General features: G+C 47.0%; 1 protein-coding gene across 2 annotated transcripts in view; it reads right to left on the reverse strand.

Annotated features, from left to right (window-relative positions):
* Positions 1 to 19327, reverse strand: part of MTHFD1 (methylenetetrahydrofolate dehydrogenase, cyclohydrolase and formyltetrahydrofolate synthetase 1) — a 168981-nt gene that overhangs the window by 96719 nt on the left and 52935 nt on the right. For both annotated transcript variants that reach the window (XM_063947235.1, XM_063947236.1), the window contains 3 exons: positions 16498 to 16671; positions 9749 to 9885; positions 8079 to 8125 (listed from right to left, as the gene is read on the reverse strand). In XM_063947235.1, the coding sequence (XP_063803305.1) occupies positions 8079 to 8125; positions 9749 to 9885; positions 16498 to 16671 (358 nt within the window). The remainder of the gene's footprint in view (positions 1 to 8078; positions 8126 to 9748; positions 9886 to 16497; positions 16672 to 19327) is intronic.

A 19327-nucleotide genomic window follows, 5' to 3' on the forward strand; every position in this document is an offset into this window, starting at 1 on the left:
ACGCACGGCGGAACAAGTGCACGCGCAGCGGGCATGTGTGTGTTGTTAGTACATAATGTGTGTACTGGAATATTTTTCGACTTTGACAGTAACATGGCAGCTAGGATTGGTTAATACTTTCTCTCTCCCCAAGCTTTGATACATTTTTTAATTAAAGCAAGTAACTGTGTCTGGAACAGGCCATGCTGCCATGCAAGGGGAGCAAATACATATATATATTTTTTCTGTGCGGGGTAAATACTGGCTGCTTTTGCATGTAGCCCACAAATGTTAGACAGCTTTATTTTTACACTGTAATTTAGATTTCAGTTTGAACACACCCCACCCAAACCTAACTCTGCACTTGTTACATCTGCCCCACCTGCAGTGCAACATGGTTTTGTCCAGCTGCTTGCTTTTTGCCTTACTTACACACATGAATCAGAACCAACGTTCTAAGTCATCATTTTTTCTCTAGATACTATCTGTAAAATGCTTATGTAACAGATACAACTGCAATCTTTCCCATTCTTTAACCTGACAATTATTTCTAAACCCCTTATCTGCAGTGCAAGGTCAAAGGTTTTCAAAAAGAAACAAGAATACTACTCAGACAGTGGGAGGGAACGTTCCTTACACTACAGTATGTACATTGGATTAGGAACCACAGCGATCTGTACTGAAGTCTAAAAATAAGAATTTACTTACCGATAATTCTATTTCTCATAGTCCGTAGTGGATGCTGGGGACTCCGAAAGGACCATGGGGAATAGCGGCTCCGCAGGAGACTGGGCACATCTAAAGAAAGCTTTAGGACTAACTGGTGTGCACTGGCTCCCCCCCCTATGACCCTCCTCCAAGCCTCAGTTAGGATACTGTGCCCGGACGAGCGTACACAATAAGGAAGGATTTTGAATCCCGGGTAAGACTCATACCAGCCACACCAATCACACCGTACAACTTGTGATCTGAACCCAGTTAACAGCATGATAACAGAAGGAGCCTCTGAAAAGATGGCTCACAACAACAATAACCCGATTTTTGTAACAATAAGTATGTACAAGTAATGCAGACAATCTGCACTTGGGATGGGCGCCCAGCATCCACTACGGACTATGAGAAATAGAATTATCGGTAAGTAAATTCTTATTTTCTCTAACGTCCTAGTGGATGCTGGGGACTCCGAAAGGACCATGGGGATTATACCAAAGCTCCCAAACGGGCGGGAGAGTGCGGATGACTCTGCAGCACCGAATGAGAGAACTCCAGGTCCTCCTCAGCCAGGGTATCAAATTTGTAGAATTTAGCAAACGTGTTTGCCCCTGACCAAGTAGCTGCTCGGCAAAGTTGTAAAGCCGAGACCCCTCGGGCAGCCGCCCAAGATGAGCCCACTTTCCTTGTGGAACGGGCTTTTACAGATTTTAGCTGTGGCAGGCCTGCCACAGAAAGTGCAAGCTGAATTGTACTACAAATCCAACGAGCAATAGTCTGCTTAGAAGCAGGAGCACCCAGCTTGTTGGGTGCATACAGGATAAACAGCGAGTCAGATTTCCTGACTCCAGCCGTCCTGGAAATATTTTCAGGGCCCTGACAACATCCAGCAACTTGGATTCCTCCAAGTCCCTAGTAGCCGCAGGCACCACAATAGGTTGGTTCAGGTGAAAACGCTGGAACCACCTTAGGGAGAAACTGAGGACGAGTCCTCAATTCCGCCCTGTCCGAATGGAAAATCAGATAAGGGCTTTTACAGGATAAAGCCGCCAATTCTGACACGCGCCTGGCCCAGGCCAGGGCCAACAGCATGACCACTTTCCATGTGAGATATTTTAACTCCACAGATTTAAGTGGTTCAAACCAATGTGACTTTTGGAACCCAAACTACATTGAGATCCCAAATTGCCACTGGAGACACAAAAGGAGGCTGTATATGCAGTACCCCTTTTACAAACGTCCAAACTTCAGGGACTGAAGCTAGTTCTTTTTTGGAAGAAAATTGACAGGGCCGAAATCTGAACCTTAATGGACCCCAATTTCAGGCCCATAGACACTCCTGTTTTCAGGAAATGTAGGAATCGACCCAGTTGAATTTCCTCCGTCGGGCCTTACTGGCCTCGCACTACGCAACATATCTTCGCCAATTGCGGTGATAATGTTTTTGCGGTTACATCCTTCCTGGCTTTAGATCAGGATATGGATGACTTCATCTGGAATGCCTTTTTTCCTTCAGGATCCGGTGTTCAACCGGCATGCCGTCAAACGCAGCCGCGGTAAGTCTTGGAACAGACAGGGTCCTTGCTGGAGCAGGTCCCTTCTTAGAGGTAGAGGCCACGGATCCTCCGTGAGCCTCTCTTGAAGTTCCGGTTACCAAGTCCTTCTTGGCCAATCCGGAGCCACGAATATAGTGCTTTCTCCTCTCCATCTTATCAATCTCAGTACCTTGGGTATGAGAGGCAGAGGAGGGAACACATACACTGACTGGTACACCCACTGTGTTACCAGAGCGTCTACAACTATTGCCTGAGGGTCTCTTGACCTGGCGCAATACCTGTCGAGTTTTTTAATCATGTGGACGACTTCTGGGTGAAGTCCCCACTCTCCCGGGTCGAGGTCGTGCTGAGGAAGTCTGCTTCCCAGTTGTCCACTCCCGGAATGAATACTGTTGACCGTGCTATCACATGATTTTCCGCCCAGCGAAGAATCCTTGCAGCTTCTGCCATTGCCCTCCTGCTTCTTGTGCCACCCTGTCTGTTTACGTGGGTGACTGCCATGATGTTGTCCGACTGGATCAACACCGGCTGACCTTGAAGCAGAGGTCTCGCTAAGCTTAGAGCATTGTAAATGGCCCTTAGCTTCAGGATATTTATGTGAAGTGATGTATCCAGGCTTGACCCTAAGCCCTGGATATTCCTTCCCTGTGTGACTGCTCCCCAGCCTCGCAGGCTGGCATCCGTGGTCACCAGGACCCAGTCCTGAATGCCGAATCTGCGGCCCTCTAGAAGATGAGCACTCTGCAACCACTACAGGATGGATACCCTTGTCCTTGGCGACAGGGTTATCCGCTGATGCATCTGAAAATGCGACCCGGACCATTTGTCCAGTAGGTTCCACTGGAAAGTTCTTGCGTGGAATCTAACGAATGGGATTGCTTCGTAGGAAGCCACCATTTTTACCCAGAACCCTTGTGCATTGATGCACTGAGACTTGGTTCGGTTTTAGGAGGTTCCTGATTAGCTCGGATAACTCCCTGGCTTTCTCTTCCGGGAGAAACACCTTTTTTTCTGGACTGTGTCCAGGATCATCCCTAGGAAACAGAAGACAAGTCGTCGGAACCAGCTGCGATTTTGGAATATTGAGAATCCAATCGTGCTGCCGCAACACTACCTGAGATAGTGCTACACCGACCTCCAACTGTTCCCTGGATCTTACCCGTATCAGGGAATCATCCAAGTAAGGGATAACTAAAATTCCCTTCCTTCTAAGGGATATCATTTCGTCCATTACCTTGGTAAAGACCCGGGGTGCCGTGGACCATCCCTACGGCAGCGTCTGAACTGATAGTGACAGTTCTGTACCATAACCTGAGGTACCCTTGGTGAGAAGGGTAAATTTTGACATGAAGGTAAGCATCCTTGATGTCCCGAGACATCATGTAGTCCCCTTCTTCCAGGTTCGCAATCACTGCTCTGAGTGACTCAATCTTGAATTTGAACCTCTGTATGTAAGTGTTCAAAGATTTTAGATTTTAGATTTAGAATCGGTCTCACCGAGCCGTCTGGCTTCGGTACCACAATAGTGTGGAATAATACCCCGTTCCCTGTTGCAGGAGGGGTACCTCGATTATCACCTGCTGGGAATACAGCTTGTGAATGGCTTCCAAAACTGCCTCCCTGTCAGAGGGAGACGTCGGTAAAGCCGACTTTTGGAAACGGCGAGGGGGAGACGTCTCGAATTCCAATATGTACCCCTGAGATATTACCTGAAGGATCCAGGGGTCTACTTGCGAGTGAGCCACTGCGCACTGAAATTCATTGAGAACGGGCCCCCACCGTGCCTGGGAACTGGCTGATCTCTACAGCCTTTTTCCTCTCCCTCTGTCACGAGCAGAAAAGAGGAACCTTTTGTCCGCTTGCCAAAAAAGGACTGCGCCTGATAATACGGCGTCTTATTTTGAGAGGCGACCTGGGGTACCAACGTGGATTTCCCAGCTGTTGCCATGGCCACCAGGTCTAAAAGACCGACCCCAAATGTCCCCTTTCAAAGGCAATACTTCCAAATGCCGTTTGGAATCCGCATCACCTGACCATTTTACTGGTAGACTTGGACAACGCACTTATACTTGATGCCAGTCGGCAATTATTCCGCTGTGCATCATGCATATATAGAAATGCATCTTTTAAATGCACTATAGGCAATAATATACTATCCTTATCTAGGATATCAATATTTCCAGTCAGGGAATCCGACCATGCCAACCCAGCACTGCACCTCCAGGCTGAGGCGATAGCTGGTCGCAGTATGTGTGTAAATACCTTTTTGGATACCCTCCTGCTTTCTATCAGCAGGATCCTTAAGGGCGGCCATCTCATGAGAGGGTAGAGCCCTTGTTCTTACAAGCGTGTGAGCGCCTTATCCCCCCTAGGGGGTGTTTCCCAACGCACCCTAACCTCTGGCGGGAAAGGGTATGCAGCCAATACTTTTTAAGAAATTTGTTATCGGGGGGAAACCCACGCATCATCACACACCTCATTTTATTTCTCAGATTCAGGAAAACTACAGGTAGTTTTTCCCTCACCGAACATAATACCCCTTTTTGGTGGTACTCGTATTATCGGAAATGTATAAAAACATTTTCCATTGTCTCAATCATGTAACGTGTGGCCCTACTGGAAATCACGGTTGTCTCTTCACCGTCGACACAGGAGTCAGTATCCGTGTCGGCGTCTGTATATGCCATCTGAGGTAACGGCCGCTTTAGAGCCCCTGACGGCCTATGAGACGTCAGGACAGGCACAAGCTGAGTAGCCGGCTGTCTCATGTCAACCACTGTTTTTTTTATATAGAGCTGACACTGTCACGTAATTTTCAACAGTACATCCACTCAGGTGTCGACCCCCTAGGGGGTGACATCACTGTTACAGACACTCTGCTCCGTCTCCACATCATTTTTCTCCTCATACATGTCGACACAAACGTACCGACACAGCACACACACAGGGAATGCTCTGATAGAGGACAGGACCCCACTAGCCCTTTGGGGAGACAGAGGGAGAGTATGCCAGCACACACCAGAGCGCTATATATATATATACAGGGATAACCTTATATAAGTGTTTTTCCCCTTATAGCTGCTGTATGTTTTAATACTGCGCCTAATTAGTGCCCCCCTCTCTTTTTTCTGTAGTGTAGTGACTGCAGGGAAGAGCAGGGAGCTTCCCTCCAACTGAGCTGTGAGGGAAAATGGCGCCAGTGTGCTGAGGAGATAAGGCCGCCGTAAAGGGGGCGGAGCCTATCTCCTGGTTTTTTGTATATTCTGGCAGGGGTTAAATGCATCCATATAGCCCAGGAGCTATATGTGATGTATTTTTTGCTATGTAAGGTATGTTTTATTGCGTCTCAGGGCGCCCCCCCCAGCGCCCTGCACCCTCAGTGACCGGAGTGTGAAGTGTGCTGAGAGCAATGGCGCACAGCTGCAGTGCTGTGCGCTACCTTATGAAGACAGGAAAGTCTTCTGCCGCCGATTTATGGACCTCTTCTTGCTTCAGCATCTGTAAGGGGGCCGGCGGCGCGGCTCCGGGACCCATCCATGGCTGGGCCTGTGATCGTCCCTCTGGAGCTAATGTCCAGTAGCCAAGAAGCCCAATCCACTGTGCACGCAGGTGAGTTCGCTTCTTCTCCCCTTAGTCCCTCGATGCAGTGAGCCTGTTGCCAGCAGGTCTCACTGAAAATAACAAACCTAAACTAAACTAAAACTTTCACTAAGAAGCTCAGGAGAGCCCCTAGTGTGCACCCTTCTCGTCGGGCACAGAAATCTAACTGAGGCTTGGAGGAGGGTCATAGGGGGAGGAGCCAGTGCACACCAGTTAGTCCTAAAGCTTTCTTTAGATGTGCCCAGTCTCCTGCGGAGCCGCTATTCCCCATGGTCCTTTCGGAGTCCCCAGCATCCACTAGGACGTTAGAGAAACATAATAAATGTTTTCAGCTTCACAAAGTACAATTACTGTAGCACCTATCACCTACACAAAACAAAGGCTGTATATATAGTAACAGTGCACATAGAACACGATCTGTACCGCATAGCGACCGATCTGACATTCACTTTCATTAGGGTGACTGTTACACACTGAGATCTGATTGCTGAGGGTTCTAGATAATTTTTGCTCTTTTGTAACCTATTGTTATTAAAGGCTTATTTCACCTCTTCATAAGAAAACATACTGGCCTATTTTTCAGTGGGAGAAAAGACCCAAAACAGGTGAAAACATCAGTTGTTATGGATTTTGAGCTACTCCCTGTTTATCAAGCCCTAAAGCCAGCGATGGTCATCGTCAGGTACTACTGGTGGCCATTGGAACCCTCCTACAATATTAGTCTGTCACAAGTTATACCCCTTTCACATCGCACAAATAACCCGGTATCGACACGGCTTATTGCCGTGTCGAACCGGGTCAGTGTGCGATGTGAAAGGTCCTTTCACGATTTAGCGGGTCGCCTGACCCGGTAATTGAACCCGGTAAAAAAGAAGGGTTTTACCCGGGTTGATTACCGGGTCAGGTGCGGTGTGAATGGGAGCCGTGTCGATGCGACACGGTTCCCATTCACAGCATAGGGAGAGGCGGCGCAGGAGATGAGCTCATCTCCCGGCGCCGCCTCCACCCCCGCCCCTGCTGCTGCTGCTCCCTCCGCTGCTATGGCAACCGACCCGGTATATTGCCGGGTCGGAAAGCCAGCAGCGGAGCGCAAATGCCGGATCCCACCCGGTAAGTACACGTTTGTCTTACCGGGTAGGATCTGGCATTTGCGGTCTGAATGTAGTATTAGTGACCTGTGACAAGTCATTATTGGGGAAATGTATCAAACCTTTAAGAGAGATAAAGTGGAGAAGTTACATCTCCCCCTATAGCTAAAAAGCGGTGGCCAGCTGTGAGGATCTCCTGGTGTGCTGCAAAGTCACTGGGACTACTTGCAAGATCCCATTGGGCCTACCCTGATATATACTCAGGGCAGGAATGGTTATGTATGCCTTAGGTGGGCCATTACAAATCACATGGAACTGCCTGGCTGAGAATGTTCGAGGATCTTCACCATCTGTCTGGACCTTCGGCTGGACTGTAGGGTAACGATGATGATTCCTGGAGAATGTCTAGAGGGGCCACTGGGAAAACCATCCCCTCACGGCTGAGGTGTCGCTTGGCCTTCTGTCCTGGCGTCGTCTGAGGTGGAGTGCGAGGAGGGACTTGTAGATGGAAAGCAGAAGATTTATACCACCAGTGGTCGCAAGGCTGGAGATCCATGAGCTCTCTCTCCAGGGTTGTGCCATAAATGACACCATTAGTAATAAATGAAGCCGAGGTGGATGCTACCAGAGACTTCAGTAAGTAAAGGATAAAAAAGATCAAAGAACAAAAAAAAAAAAAGCCAAATCTTTGCTAATCTACTATGCAGGGCACTGGCAAAAAACTATGGCTGGCCAGAGGGAGTTACAGGGACAGGTAAGTATTTGCTTTCCTTCCTTCTGAGGAGTGCATTACACATACAATTTGCAGCATGATAACTAATGATACGGGATCTTTTCATCTTTATTACATCTGTAGGCTGAACAGCCGGGAGCCATCACAAGACATATAGGGGATGTTGAAATTACTTTTCAAATATCTTTTTAGAAGGTGAAGTAAGCCTTATATATTCCCCATAGTATCACTAATAACCACAACTGATGATATCAAAACTAAGTAAGCTTATAAGAATATTATATCCATGAGGGGCAATGATCCCACTATTCATTATACAGTCTAAAAATAGAGGAAACACAGGACGTGTGGCGTTAACCATTGCTAAACTAGAATGCAATGTAATACAGCAAACCTCTAATATGGGTTTACCTCTTCCATCGGGATGACCTGTGAATATCCTCCTCCAGCTGCACCTCCTGCAAACAATGCAATAAGAAACGTGCACGTAAGCTAAAGGGAGTGTTGTGTGTTTAATACTAGCAGAGTACAGTATTATGGGGGCAGATGTATCATAGCATGGAGAGATAAAGGGGGAGATTTAGCAATGCTTGTAGAGAGATAAAGTGGAAAGAGATAAAGTAACAACCAATCAGCTCTTAACTGTCCGTTTACATGCCATGTTTGAAAAATGACAGTTAGGAATCGATTGGCTGGTACTTTAAATCTCTCTACAAGCTTTGCCATGCCTCAAACCACCAACCAATCAGCTACTAATGATCATTTTTCAAATACAGGGGTCTATTTACAAAGTCTTGGAGTGAGACAAAGTACAAACTAACCAGCTCCTTTCATTTTTGAAACACAGACTGTGGGTGGGGTAGAGGGACTGAAACACCTACTCCAAAATCTTTCTTGATAGGAGGGACAAACATTTCAGAGCATATTTAAGAGTAATAATGGGAAGATGAACCAGCGCAATGTTCTATAATCTATGCTATAGATTCTATAGCAACTAGACATCTACATCTATTTACAAACCTGTTCGTTAAAAAGAATGACACAATCTGGTTGCTAGGACAGTTTTTTTTACTGTACACCAGAAAACTTTACCGTCACCAATATCAATCAATCTAATCCAATCATTTTGGTTGAACAATTCAGAAAATCAAAGCAAATATCAGAGTAGCTGCAATGGGATGCAGAACGTTTATCTGTGCACCAGTATTCAGAAACGTCCCTAATATATTTCAGGTTTCCCCATGTCTGAAAAAATTCAAAAACTCAGTCTGCGAAGAATTAAAATAGTAAAATATTATTTAGAACAATTGTTTGGGAGTATTAAGGTGAGATTCTACCAAACAGTCAGGGGCGTTTTATCAGGGTGCAGAGTCTGGATGTGGCCCCCTCCTCTGCATGGCGCAGTAGGCTTCAGCTTTGTGCCGGAGTCTATTCCGCAGGTCTCCGAAAACATGGCATGCACCATATTCCGGAGACTAATTTCACCACTGTGAATGCGCTGCGGCCATTTTGGCTGCGATTTTTTTCTGCGCATGTAGCGGGACTCCGGAAAGGTAAGTATTAAAATATGGATGCAGTGTGTGTGCATCCATACACACACTGCACCCATTATAAAAACGCCAATACATACAGAATACCAAATCAAACCTCATACTAGCCAGGTTTATGAGAGATCCCTGCGGGCAAAAATTATTCTGAACAAAGAACCTTGCATATCTCTAAAATAATTATAAATGTGGCCTTGTCTGACTCTAATGAACAATCAAAGAGTCAGATAGACCAGTATCCCAACTGTACATGTAACACAATTAGATCCTCATGATCTTCTAGCCCTAGAACACTGGACCCTTTGTCACTACCAGCGTCACTGTGACAGGAGTCTTCCCTTATTACTGTGCAGATTACTCCCCTCCCATCACAAAACAGTCAGCTCACATATCTCCCAAATCGCTGTGTCGCTGCGGCAACAGGTTGTTCTAGCCACTCCCACTCTAATGCGCAGGAGATGTAAAACGCACACAAGGTGCTATGACGCAAGATAAATGAGGCTTTGCGGCTGACTTTACCCTCCGTCAACTGACCTTTGATTCCAAACGTGGGGCCTTGAGAAGGCTGTCTGACGCAGGCAAACGCATTGAGATTCAAATGAGCGCCCAGAGCCTGAACCAAACCAATGGTCGTCGTGCTCTTCCCTTCACCCAGCGGGGTGGGCGTTATACTGTAGGAAGAGAAAAAATAAGAATTTACTCACCGGTAATTCTATTTCTCGTAGTCCGTAGTGGATGCTGGGAACTCCGTAAGGACCATGGGGAATAGCGGGCTCCGAAGGAGGCTGGGCACTCTAGAAAGATCTTAGACTACCTGGTGTGCACTGGCTCCTCCCACCATGACCCTCCTCCAAGCCTCAGTTAGGTACTGTGCCCGGACGAGCGTACACAATAAGGAAGGATTTTGAATCCCGGGTAAGACTCATACCAGCCACACCAATCACACCGTACAACTCGTGATATGAAACACAGTTAACAGTATGAAACAATAGAGCCTCTCAACAGATGGCTCAACAATAACCCGATTTAGTTAACCATAACTATGTACAAGTATTGCAGATAAACCGCACTTGGGATGGGCGCCCAGCATCCACTACGGACTACGAGAAATAGAATTACCGGTGAGTAAATTCTTATTTTCTCTAACGTCCTAGTGGATGCTGGGAACTCCGTAAGGACCATGGGGATTATACCAAAGCTCCCAAACGGGCGGGAGAGTGCGGATGACTCTGCAGCACTGAATGAGAGAACTCCAGGTCCTCCTCAGCCAGGGTATCAAATTTGTAGAATTTTTGCAAACGTGTTTGCCCCTGACCAAGTAGCTGCTCGGCAAAGTTGTAAAGCCGAGACCTCTCGGGCAGCCGCCCAAGATGAGCCCACCTTCCTTGTGGAATGGGCATTGACAGATTTTGGCTGTGGCAGGCCTGCCACAGTATGTGCAAGCTGAATTGTACTACAAATCCAACGAGCAATAGTCTGCTTAGAAGGAGCACCCAGCTTGTTAGGTGCATATAGGATAAACAGCGAGTCAGATTTTCTGACTCTAGCCGTTCTGGAAACATATATTTTCAGTGCCCTGACAACGTCTAGCAACTTGGAGTCCTCCAAGTCCCTAGTAGCCTAGGCACCACAATAGGCTGGTTCAGGTGAAACGCTGACACCACCTTTGGGAGAAACTGGGGACGAGTCCTCAATTCTGCCCTATCCATATGGAAAATCAAATAAGGGCTTTTACAAGACAAAGCCGCCAACTTTGATACTCGCCTGGCAGAAGCCAAGGCCAATAACATAACCACCTTCCACGTGAGATATTTCAGACCCACGGTTTTTAGTGGTTCAAACCAATGTGATTTTAAGAAACTCAACACCACGTTGAGATCCCAAGGTGCCACAGGAGGCACAAACGGGGGCTGACTCTGCAGCACTCCTTTTATAAATGTCTGAACTTCAGGTACTGAAGCTAGTTCTTTTTGAAAGAAAATCGACAGAGCCGAGATCTGTACCTTAATGGAACCCAATTTAAGGCCCATAGTCACTCCTGCTTGCAGGAAATGCAGAAATCGACCTAGTTGAAATTCCTCTGTTGGGGCCCTTTCGGCCTCACACCATGCAACATATTTTCGCCATATGCGGTGATAATGAGTTGCTGTAACCTCTTTCCTGGCTTTAGTAAGCGTAGGAATGACTTCCTCCGGAATGCCCTTTTCCTTCAGGATCCGGCGTTCAACCGCCATGCCGACAAACGCAGCTGCGGTAAGTCTTGGAACAGACAGGGCCCCTGCTGCCGCAGGTCCTGTCTGAGTGGCAGAGGCCATGGGTCCTCTGATATAAATTCATGAAGTTCTGGGTACCAAGCTCTTCTTGGCCATCCACAAGTATCGTTCTTACTCCTCGCCTTCTTATTATTCTCAGTACCTTTGGTATGAGAGGCAGAGGGGAGAACACATAAACCGACTGGTACACCCACGGTGTTACCAGAGCGTCCATAGCTATCGCCTGAGGGTCCCTTGACCCGGTGCAATATCTTTTATAGCTTTTTGTTGAGGCGGGACGCCGTCATGTCCACCTGTGGCCTTTCCCAATGGTGTACAATCCTATTGGAAGACTTCTGGAGGAAGTCCCCTTTCTCCCGGGTGGAGGTCGTGTCTGTTGAGAAGATCTGCTTCCCAGTTGTCCACTCCGGGAATGAACACTGCTGACAGTGCTAACACATGATTTTCCGCCTATCGGAGAATCCTTGTGGCTTCTGCCATCGCCATCCTGCTTCTTGTGCCGCCCTGTTGGTTTACATGGGCGACTGCCGTGATGTTGTCTGATTGGATCAGTACCGGCTGGTTTTGAAGCAGAGGCCTTGCCGGCCTCAGGGCATTGTAAATGGCCCTCAGGTCCAGAATATTTATGTGTAGGGAAATAACCTGACTTGACCAAAGTCCCTGGAAATGTCTTCCCTGTGTGACTGCCTCCCAGCCTCAAAGGCTGGAATCCATGGTCACTAGGACCTAGTCCTGTATGCCGAACCTGCGGCCCTCTTGAAGATGGGCACTCTGCAGCCACCACAGTAGAGATACCCTGGTCCTTGGAGACAGGGTTATCAGCCTATGCATCGGAAGATGCGATCCGGACCACTTGTCCAACAGGTCCCTCTGAAAAGTTCTTGTATGGAACCTGCCTAATGGGATTGCTTCGTAGGAAGCTACCATTTTTTCCCAGGACTCGCGTGCAATGATGCACCGCTACCTATTTTGGCTTCAGGAGGTCTCTGACTAGAGATGACAACTCCTTGGCTTTCTCCTCCGGGAGAAACACTATTTCTGGTTTATGTCCAGAACTATCCCCAGGAACAGTAGACGTGTCATAGGAACCAGCTGTGACTTTGGACTGTTTAGAATCCAACCATGCTGTTGTAGCACTTTCCAAAATAGTGCTACCCCGACTACCAACTGCTCCTTGGACTTCGCCCTTATAACGAGATTGTCCAAGTACGGGATAATTACAACTCCCTTTTTTTGAAGGAGTATCAACATTTCGGCCATTACCTTGATAAAACACCCTCGGTGCCATGTACAGTCCAAACGGCAGTGTCTGGACTTGGTAATGGTAATCCTGTACCACAAATCTGAGGTACTCCTGGCGAGGATGGTAAATGGGGACATGCAGGTAAGCATCCTTGATGTCCCAGGATACCATGTAATCCCCCTCGTCCAGGCTTGGAATAACCGCCCTGAGCGATTCCCTCTTGAACTTGAATTTTTGTGTTCAAGGATTTTAAATATAAAATGGGTGACACCGAACCATGCGGTTTCGGTACCCCAACCCGTGTGGAATAGTAACCCCGTCCTTGTTGAAGTAGGGGCACCTTGAGTATTACCTGCTGGGAATACCGCTTATTAATTGCCTCTAGCACAGCCTCCCTGCCTGAGGGAGTTGTCAGCAAGGCATATTTTAGGAAACGGCTGGGGGGAGACATCTCGAATTCCAGCTTGTACCCCTGAAATACTACTTGAAAGAAACAGGGATCCACCTGTGAGCGAGCCCACTAATTGCTGAAATTTTTGAGACGGCCCCCCACCGTACCTGGCTACACCTGTGGAGCACCCGCGTCATGGTGTGGCCTCACAGGAGGCGGGGGAAGAATCTTGATTCTGGGAACAGGCTGACTGGTGCAGCTTTTTTCCCTCTACCCTTGTCTCTGTACAGAAAGGAAGCGCCATTTGACCCGATTGCTTTTCTGAAGCCGAAAGGACTGTACCTTTGTCTGTGAGGAACCTGAGGTAAAATTATTTCTTCCCAGCAGTTGCTGTGGATACGAGGTCCCAGAGACCATCCCCAAATAATTCCTCACCCTTATAAGGCTCTCTATGCGCTTTTTAAGTCAGCATCACCTGTCCAGTGACAGGTCTCTAATACCCTCCTGACAGAATGGACATTACATTTATTTTGGATGCCAGCCGGCAAAATATCCTTCTGTGCATCCCCCATATATAAGACGACGTCTTTAATATGTTTTTATGTTTGCCAACTAGTATCCCTGTTTGACAGGGTCACCGACCACGCTGCAGCAGCACTATCTGCAGGTCTCAGTCTAGTACCCGAGTGTGTAAATACAGACTTCAGGATAGCCTCCTGTTTTTTATCAACAGGTACCTATTAAAGTGGCCGTATCCTAAGACGGCAGTGCCACCTTTTTTGACAAACGTGTGAGCGCCTTATCCACCCTAGGGGATATCTCCCAGCGTAACTTATCCACCTGGCGGGAAAGGGTACGCCATCAGTAACTTTTTATAAATTACCAGTTTCTTAACGGGGGAAACCACGCTTTCACACACTTCATTTATTCATCTGATGGGGGAACAAAACACTGCCTGTTTTTTCTCCCCAAACCTAAAACCCATTTTTAGAGGTGCTTGGGTTAAAGTCAGAAATGTATAACACATTTTTTATTGCCGGGATCACGTCACGGATGTTCCTAGTGGATTGTGTATATGTCTCCACCTTGTCGACACTGGAGTCAGACTCCGTGTCGACATCTGTGTCTGCCATCTGAGAGAGCGGGCGTTTTTGAGCCCCTGATGGCCTTTGAGACGCCTGGGCAGGCGCGGGCTGCGAAGCCGGCTGTCCCACAGCTGTTACGTCATCCACCCTTTTATGTAAGGAGTTGACACTGTCGGTTAATACCTTTCACCTATCCATCCACTCTGGTGTCGGCCCCACAGGGGGCGACATCACATATATCGGCCTCTGTTCTGTCACCATATAAGCCTCCTCATTCAACATGTCGACACAGCCGTACCGACACACCGCAGACACACAGGGAATGCTCTAAACGAGGACAGGACCCACAAAAGCCCTTTGGGGGGACAGAGTAAGAGTATGCCAGCACACACCAGAGCGCTATATATATACAGGGACTAACTGAGTTATGTCCCTAATAGCTTTTATATACAGTATACAGTGCCAATTTTAATGCCCCCCCTCTCTTTTCCCTCTTACTGTGCAGGGAAGAGCCAGGGAGCTTCCCTCCAGCCGAGCTGTGAGGGAAAAAATGGCGCCAGTGTGCTGAGGAGATAGGCTCCGCCCCTTTTTCGCGGCCTATTCTCCCGTTTTTTATGGAATTCTGGCAGGGGTATTTACCTCATATATAGCCCCTGGGGCCATATATTGAGGTATTTTAGCCAGCCAAGGTGTTTTTATTGCTGCCTCAGGGCGCCCCCCCCAGCGCCCTGCACCCTCAGTGACCGGAGTGTGAAGTGTGTGAGAGGAGCAATGGCGCACAGCTGCAGTGCTGTGCGCTACCTTGGTGAAGACAGAGTCTTCATGCCGCCGATTTTCCGGACCATCTTCTTGCTTCTGGCTCTGTAAGGGGGACGGCGGCGCGGCTCCGGGACCGAACATCAAGGCTGGGCCTGCGGTCGATCCCTCTGGAGCTAATGGTGTCCAGTAGCCTAAGAAGCCCAATCCGGCTGCAAGCAGGCGAGTTCGCTTCTCTCTCCCCTTAGTCCCCTCGCTGCAGTGAGCCTGTTGCCAGCAGGTCTCACTGAAAATAACAAATTCTAAGACTATAACTTTCTAAGAGCTCAGGAGAGCCCCTAGTGTGCATCCAACCCTCGGCCGGGCACGAAATCTAACTGAGGCTTGGAGGAGGGTCATGGTGGGAGGAGCCAGTGCACACCAGGTAGTCTAAGATCTTTCTAGAGTGCCCAGCCTCCTTCGGAGCCCGCTATTCCCCATGGTCCTTACGGAGTTCCCAGCATCCACTAGGACGTTAGAGAAATAAATAAGTGGAAGAGTATTGCAGGCGTTGAAATAAAATAAATTCTATGAAAAGTATACCCAAGCCTTGTACACAGTGCAAGTGTCATTTCTGTGACCTGAATCCATATTCAATGAGAGGCACTTGTGGCTACATTAAGGCAGGCATGAGCCTAATTCAGATCTGATCACAGCAGCAAATCTGTTATCAAATGGCAAAGCTATGTGCACTGCAGGGGGGAGGGGGGGGGGGGCGATATAACATGTGCAGAGGGAGTTAGATTCAGGTGGGGTGTGTTCAAAGCAGCCAGTATTTAACCTGCACAGAAACAATATAACGCCCCCCCCCCCCCCCCCCCCCCCAAATCTAACGCTCTCTGCACAGGTTATATCTGCCCCCCCTGCACTGCACATGGTTTTCCCCATTAGCCAACAAATTTGCTGCTGCGATCAGAATAAGGCCCCATATTGGCAGTGGTAAATACTAAAGTGCCTCATGCCTCAATCATTAATGCACAGGCTGCATTTTCATGAATATTGCTTTGGTCCACTAAATAGCTGCCTCCACTGCAGAATATGGAACACATCACAGGTTCTCAGACTCACCCCCTCCCGCCCCGCAACCGCCTCTGTTTGACAATCAGCCAGAGGAGATCGCAGCCAGTGAGATGCTGATAGAGTCTCACTGGGCTCCTGGGGTGTACGTGCGCACTCCACAAAGTAATTCAGACTGCGATCCCTGCCGCTGAATTACCCCTATGTCATCAACAGGGCATGTAATTATCCTAGAGTTTCGCACACAGAACTACCCAAAAATCAACCTAGAGTTGAGCTAAACAGCTGATTTGTGAAGTGCAATGGATATAAATGAGCCTCGTTGGTTTATTTAATCAGATAGTTGGCGAGATAAATGGTAGAGGCTCAGAGCTGATTGCTATCTAAGCGGTGAAACTGGACGAGATTCAGACGTTCTACTACTGATCCCATCCGTTTTATAATGGTCTCCTAGTTTATAAACACAGGAACGCAGTTACCCAGTCACAACCACGTATTTCCCATCTTGTTGGCCCTGCAGCCGTCTGACAGTGGATAGCAGGACTTTGGCCTTCGTCTGGCCGTATAACTCCACCTCTTCTGGGAGCAGGCCGATCTCTTCCGCAATCCGTGAAATAGGTTTGGGCACACGGGATCGGGAGATCACAATGTCACTGGAAGGAAGCAAAACAGCAGGTCTTAGTTCCAGGACTGCGGAATATTCTGCCAGATTTCAGTGACCAAAAAATAAATATATACATGTTTTATATCCAACACTTACTGATCCTAGATGGATCTAAGAGTATAGTTAGTGTTTAAACAGGACTTTTCAGATACAGTTTAAATGAGACTTTCCCCATATCACCTATACTTACTGGAAAGTAGGAACCCCATTACTACTCCAATTTCAATGGTGGAGCTGTTTGCAATTCAGAGGCCATGGGGTAAATTAACAAGCAGCGCCTTTCGAAGCTGCCTCGTCTTCAACTGCAAGATTTATCGGGGCAACAACAGTAAATAACCAGGTGAATTTTCTATTTAAAAGGATTGCCCCCTTTGAAATCCAGTGTCCCAAACTACTGAAAACGAGGCAGCTTTGAATAGAGTCATAGTTAATTTAGCCCAGGGGTCTTGTGGAAAAGTAGCGACAGACATTATAGAATTCCGCAACCTTTGTGCCAGGAAACCGCAGTGTTCTAAAGCGATTATAAACCCTATCAGCATGACATGAGAATGAATGGTGACTACTGTTCTCCTGTCCCACCAAGCCAATGTTGTTGTGTAGACATCACTAGCAGCACTATGAAAGTGAAATCACTTCCATGTGGCACACAACCACCATCCCTGCTTCATACACCATTTTAGACTCCTGATGTATCCACTTCAGAGACTTGAAGAAGTACCAAGTTAGGGCAGCGGTGATTGGAGCATTCATCCAGTTTCAGGCCAATGTCTATCACCACATAATTAATTTCCAAACATGTAAGACATTTGGCTGGAATATTAAAAGGGTTACTAGGATATTCCTGAGGGCATAATATCCAACACTGGAGCTAGCAGAAGGGTGTGGGCCAGCATCATGTAGCACGTAGGTCTTCAACCTGCAGCTGCTGTGGAATTACACATCCCAGCATACCGTGCCTCAGTTTTAGCATACCTTAATAGCAAAACTGTGGCAGGGCATGCTGGGATGAGTAGTTTCACAGCAGCTGGAGGGCCACATGTTGAATACCCATGATGTAGCAAATGGTCCACTACCGACCCTTCTGATGAAGAGCTTTGTAGCCTACACACAGTCACACCGGAGGTGAATCGTTCATGATGATACAGCGTATTCATGCACTAGCTGCCAGATCAGCTCCAGTCTTATGGCTGATGGAACAGTCCTCAAAATGGTTTCCCTCAACTACAAAAGGGCCTGACTCAGACTTGGGAGTAAAGAATAATAAGATCAAGTAACTTTGCAGCTTGGAAAAACCATGTTACGCTGCAGGTGGGTGAGGTGTATAATGTGCAGAGAGTGTTACATGTGAGGGGGTCCAAACGGGTGTGGTATGGAAGGTAAATAGGTCAACCACTATTGGTCAACAGTAACTAGGTCGACATAAGTTTCTTATGTTTTTGGTGTTCTTTTCTTTGAAGAGTGACTGGGAACCCCAATTAGTGCACCGTGTCCCCTCGCAGCTTTGGGAAAGGTGCCTCGCTTGGCACAGATTACCGTTCCAATCGTAGTCCACATGGATCGTTAAGTATGAAAAGGTTAAAAAAAATAAAAATTATATATATATTTTTTTTTTTTTAAAGAAACAAAATTTCATTCTAAGCACATTAACCTCCCAATCCTCAGCACTATCTGCTGGCCTATAGCAAACACGAGTTTTGTTCCAACATAGTGTTTCATATTGATCATTTCAGGTTGCAATGAAGTTTGATATAATAAAAAGGTGCCATGGGTGTGAAGTGAGCGACCCGCTAGATTAGGCTGCACGGCAGGCCAATCTAGCAGCAGCGATAGTGATGCACAGGGCTGCGCATCGCTATTGCTGTAAGGGCTACACACGGAGCGATCAGGCTTATATTCTAAGCAATCTAGTCAGATTGCTTAGAATATCGCTCTGTGAGTACCCCCCTTTAGGCTGATAAGTACACTGGTCTTGAAGTTACGGTAATGTTTTTTGAAATTGCATTTGCAACTCACCTAGTTAAGCCAGAGAGTTGGCCAAGGTAGCATTTGAAACATCTCGATTGAGAGAACGAACATACATACAACAGCGTTTCAATCAGGAAAAAAAATAAAAATTTTCTGCAAAAAAGATGGGTTTTTTTTAGATCTCAAAAGCAGTTAATAAATCCAAAGTTTCACTTTTGGAACATTTGCTATATAAGGTTTCACTGTGGACAGTTTGTTAAAAATAAGGAAAATTAGATCTATCCAGACCTGTACATTACTTTTACCTTAAACAACCTTTGATGTATATTATGTACAATGAACACAGTGGGGGGTATTCAATTGTTTGAAAAGTCGATTGTATGTCTGTTTTTTCCTATCTAATAGACAGGAAAAAACACCCAACTGACTTTTCAAACAATTGAATACCCCCCCCAGTATGTTCATACAAAATGTAAGTCCGTGTTTAATATTTTAGCGTCTGTCACATATTTTAAGAAAGCTTAATACAGATCATTAGCATTTGGTGCTAGCTGATGGGTTGGAACTGGTTGACGGCTTCGTTTGTTTTTAGTATTTCCATTTCAGAAAGGGTTTCATATTCCATCTGTTACTCCAACAGATGGAATGTGAAACCCTTTCTGAAATGGAAATACTAAAAA

This window comes from Pseudophryne corroboree, chromosome 12 (assembly GCF_028390025.1).
Source record: "Pseudophryne corroboree isolate aPseCor3 chromosome 12, aPseCor3.hap2, whole genome shotgun sequence".
Lineage (NCBI taxonomy): Eukaryota > Metazoa > Chordata > Amphibia > Anura > Myobatrachidae > Pseudophryne > Pseudophryne corroboree.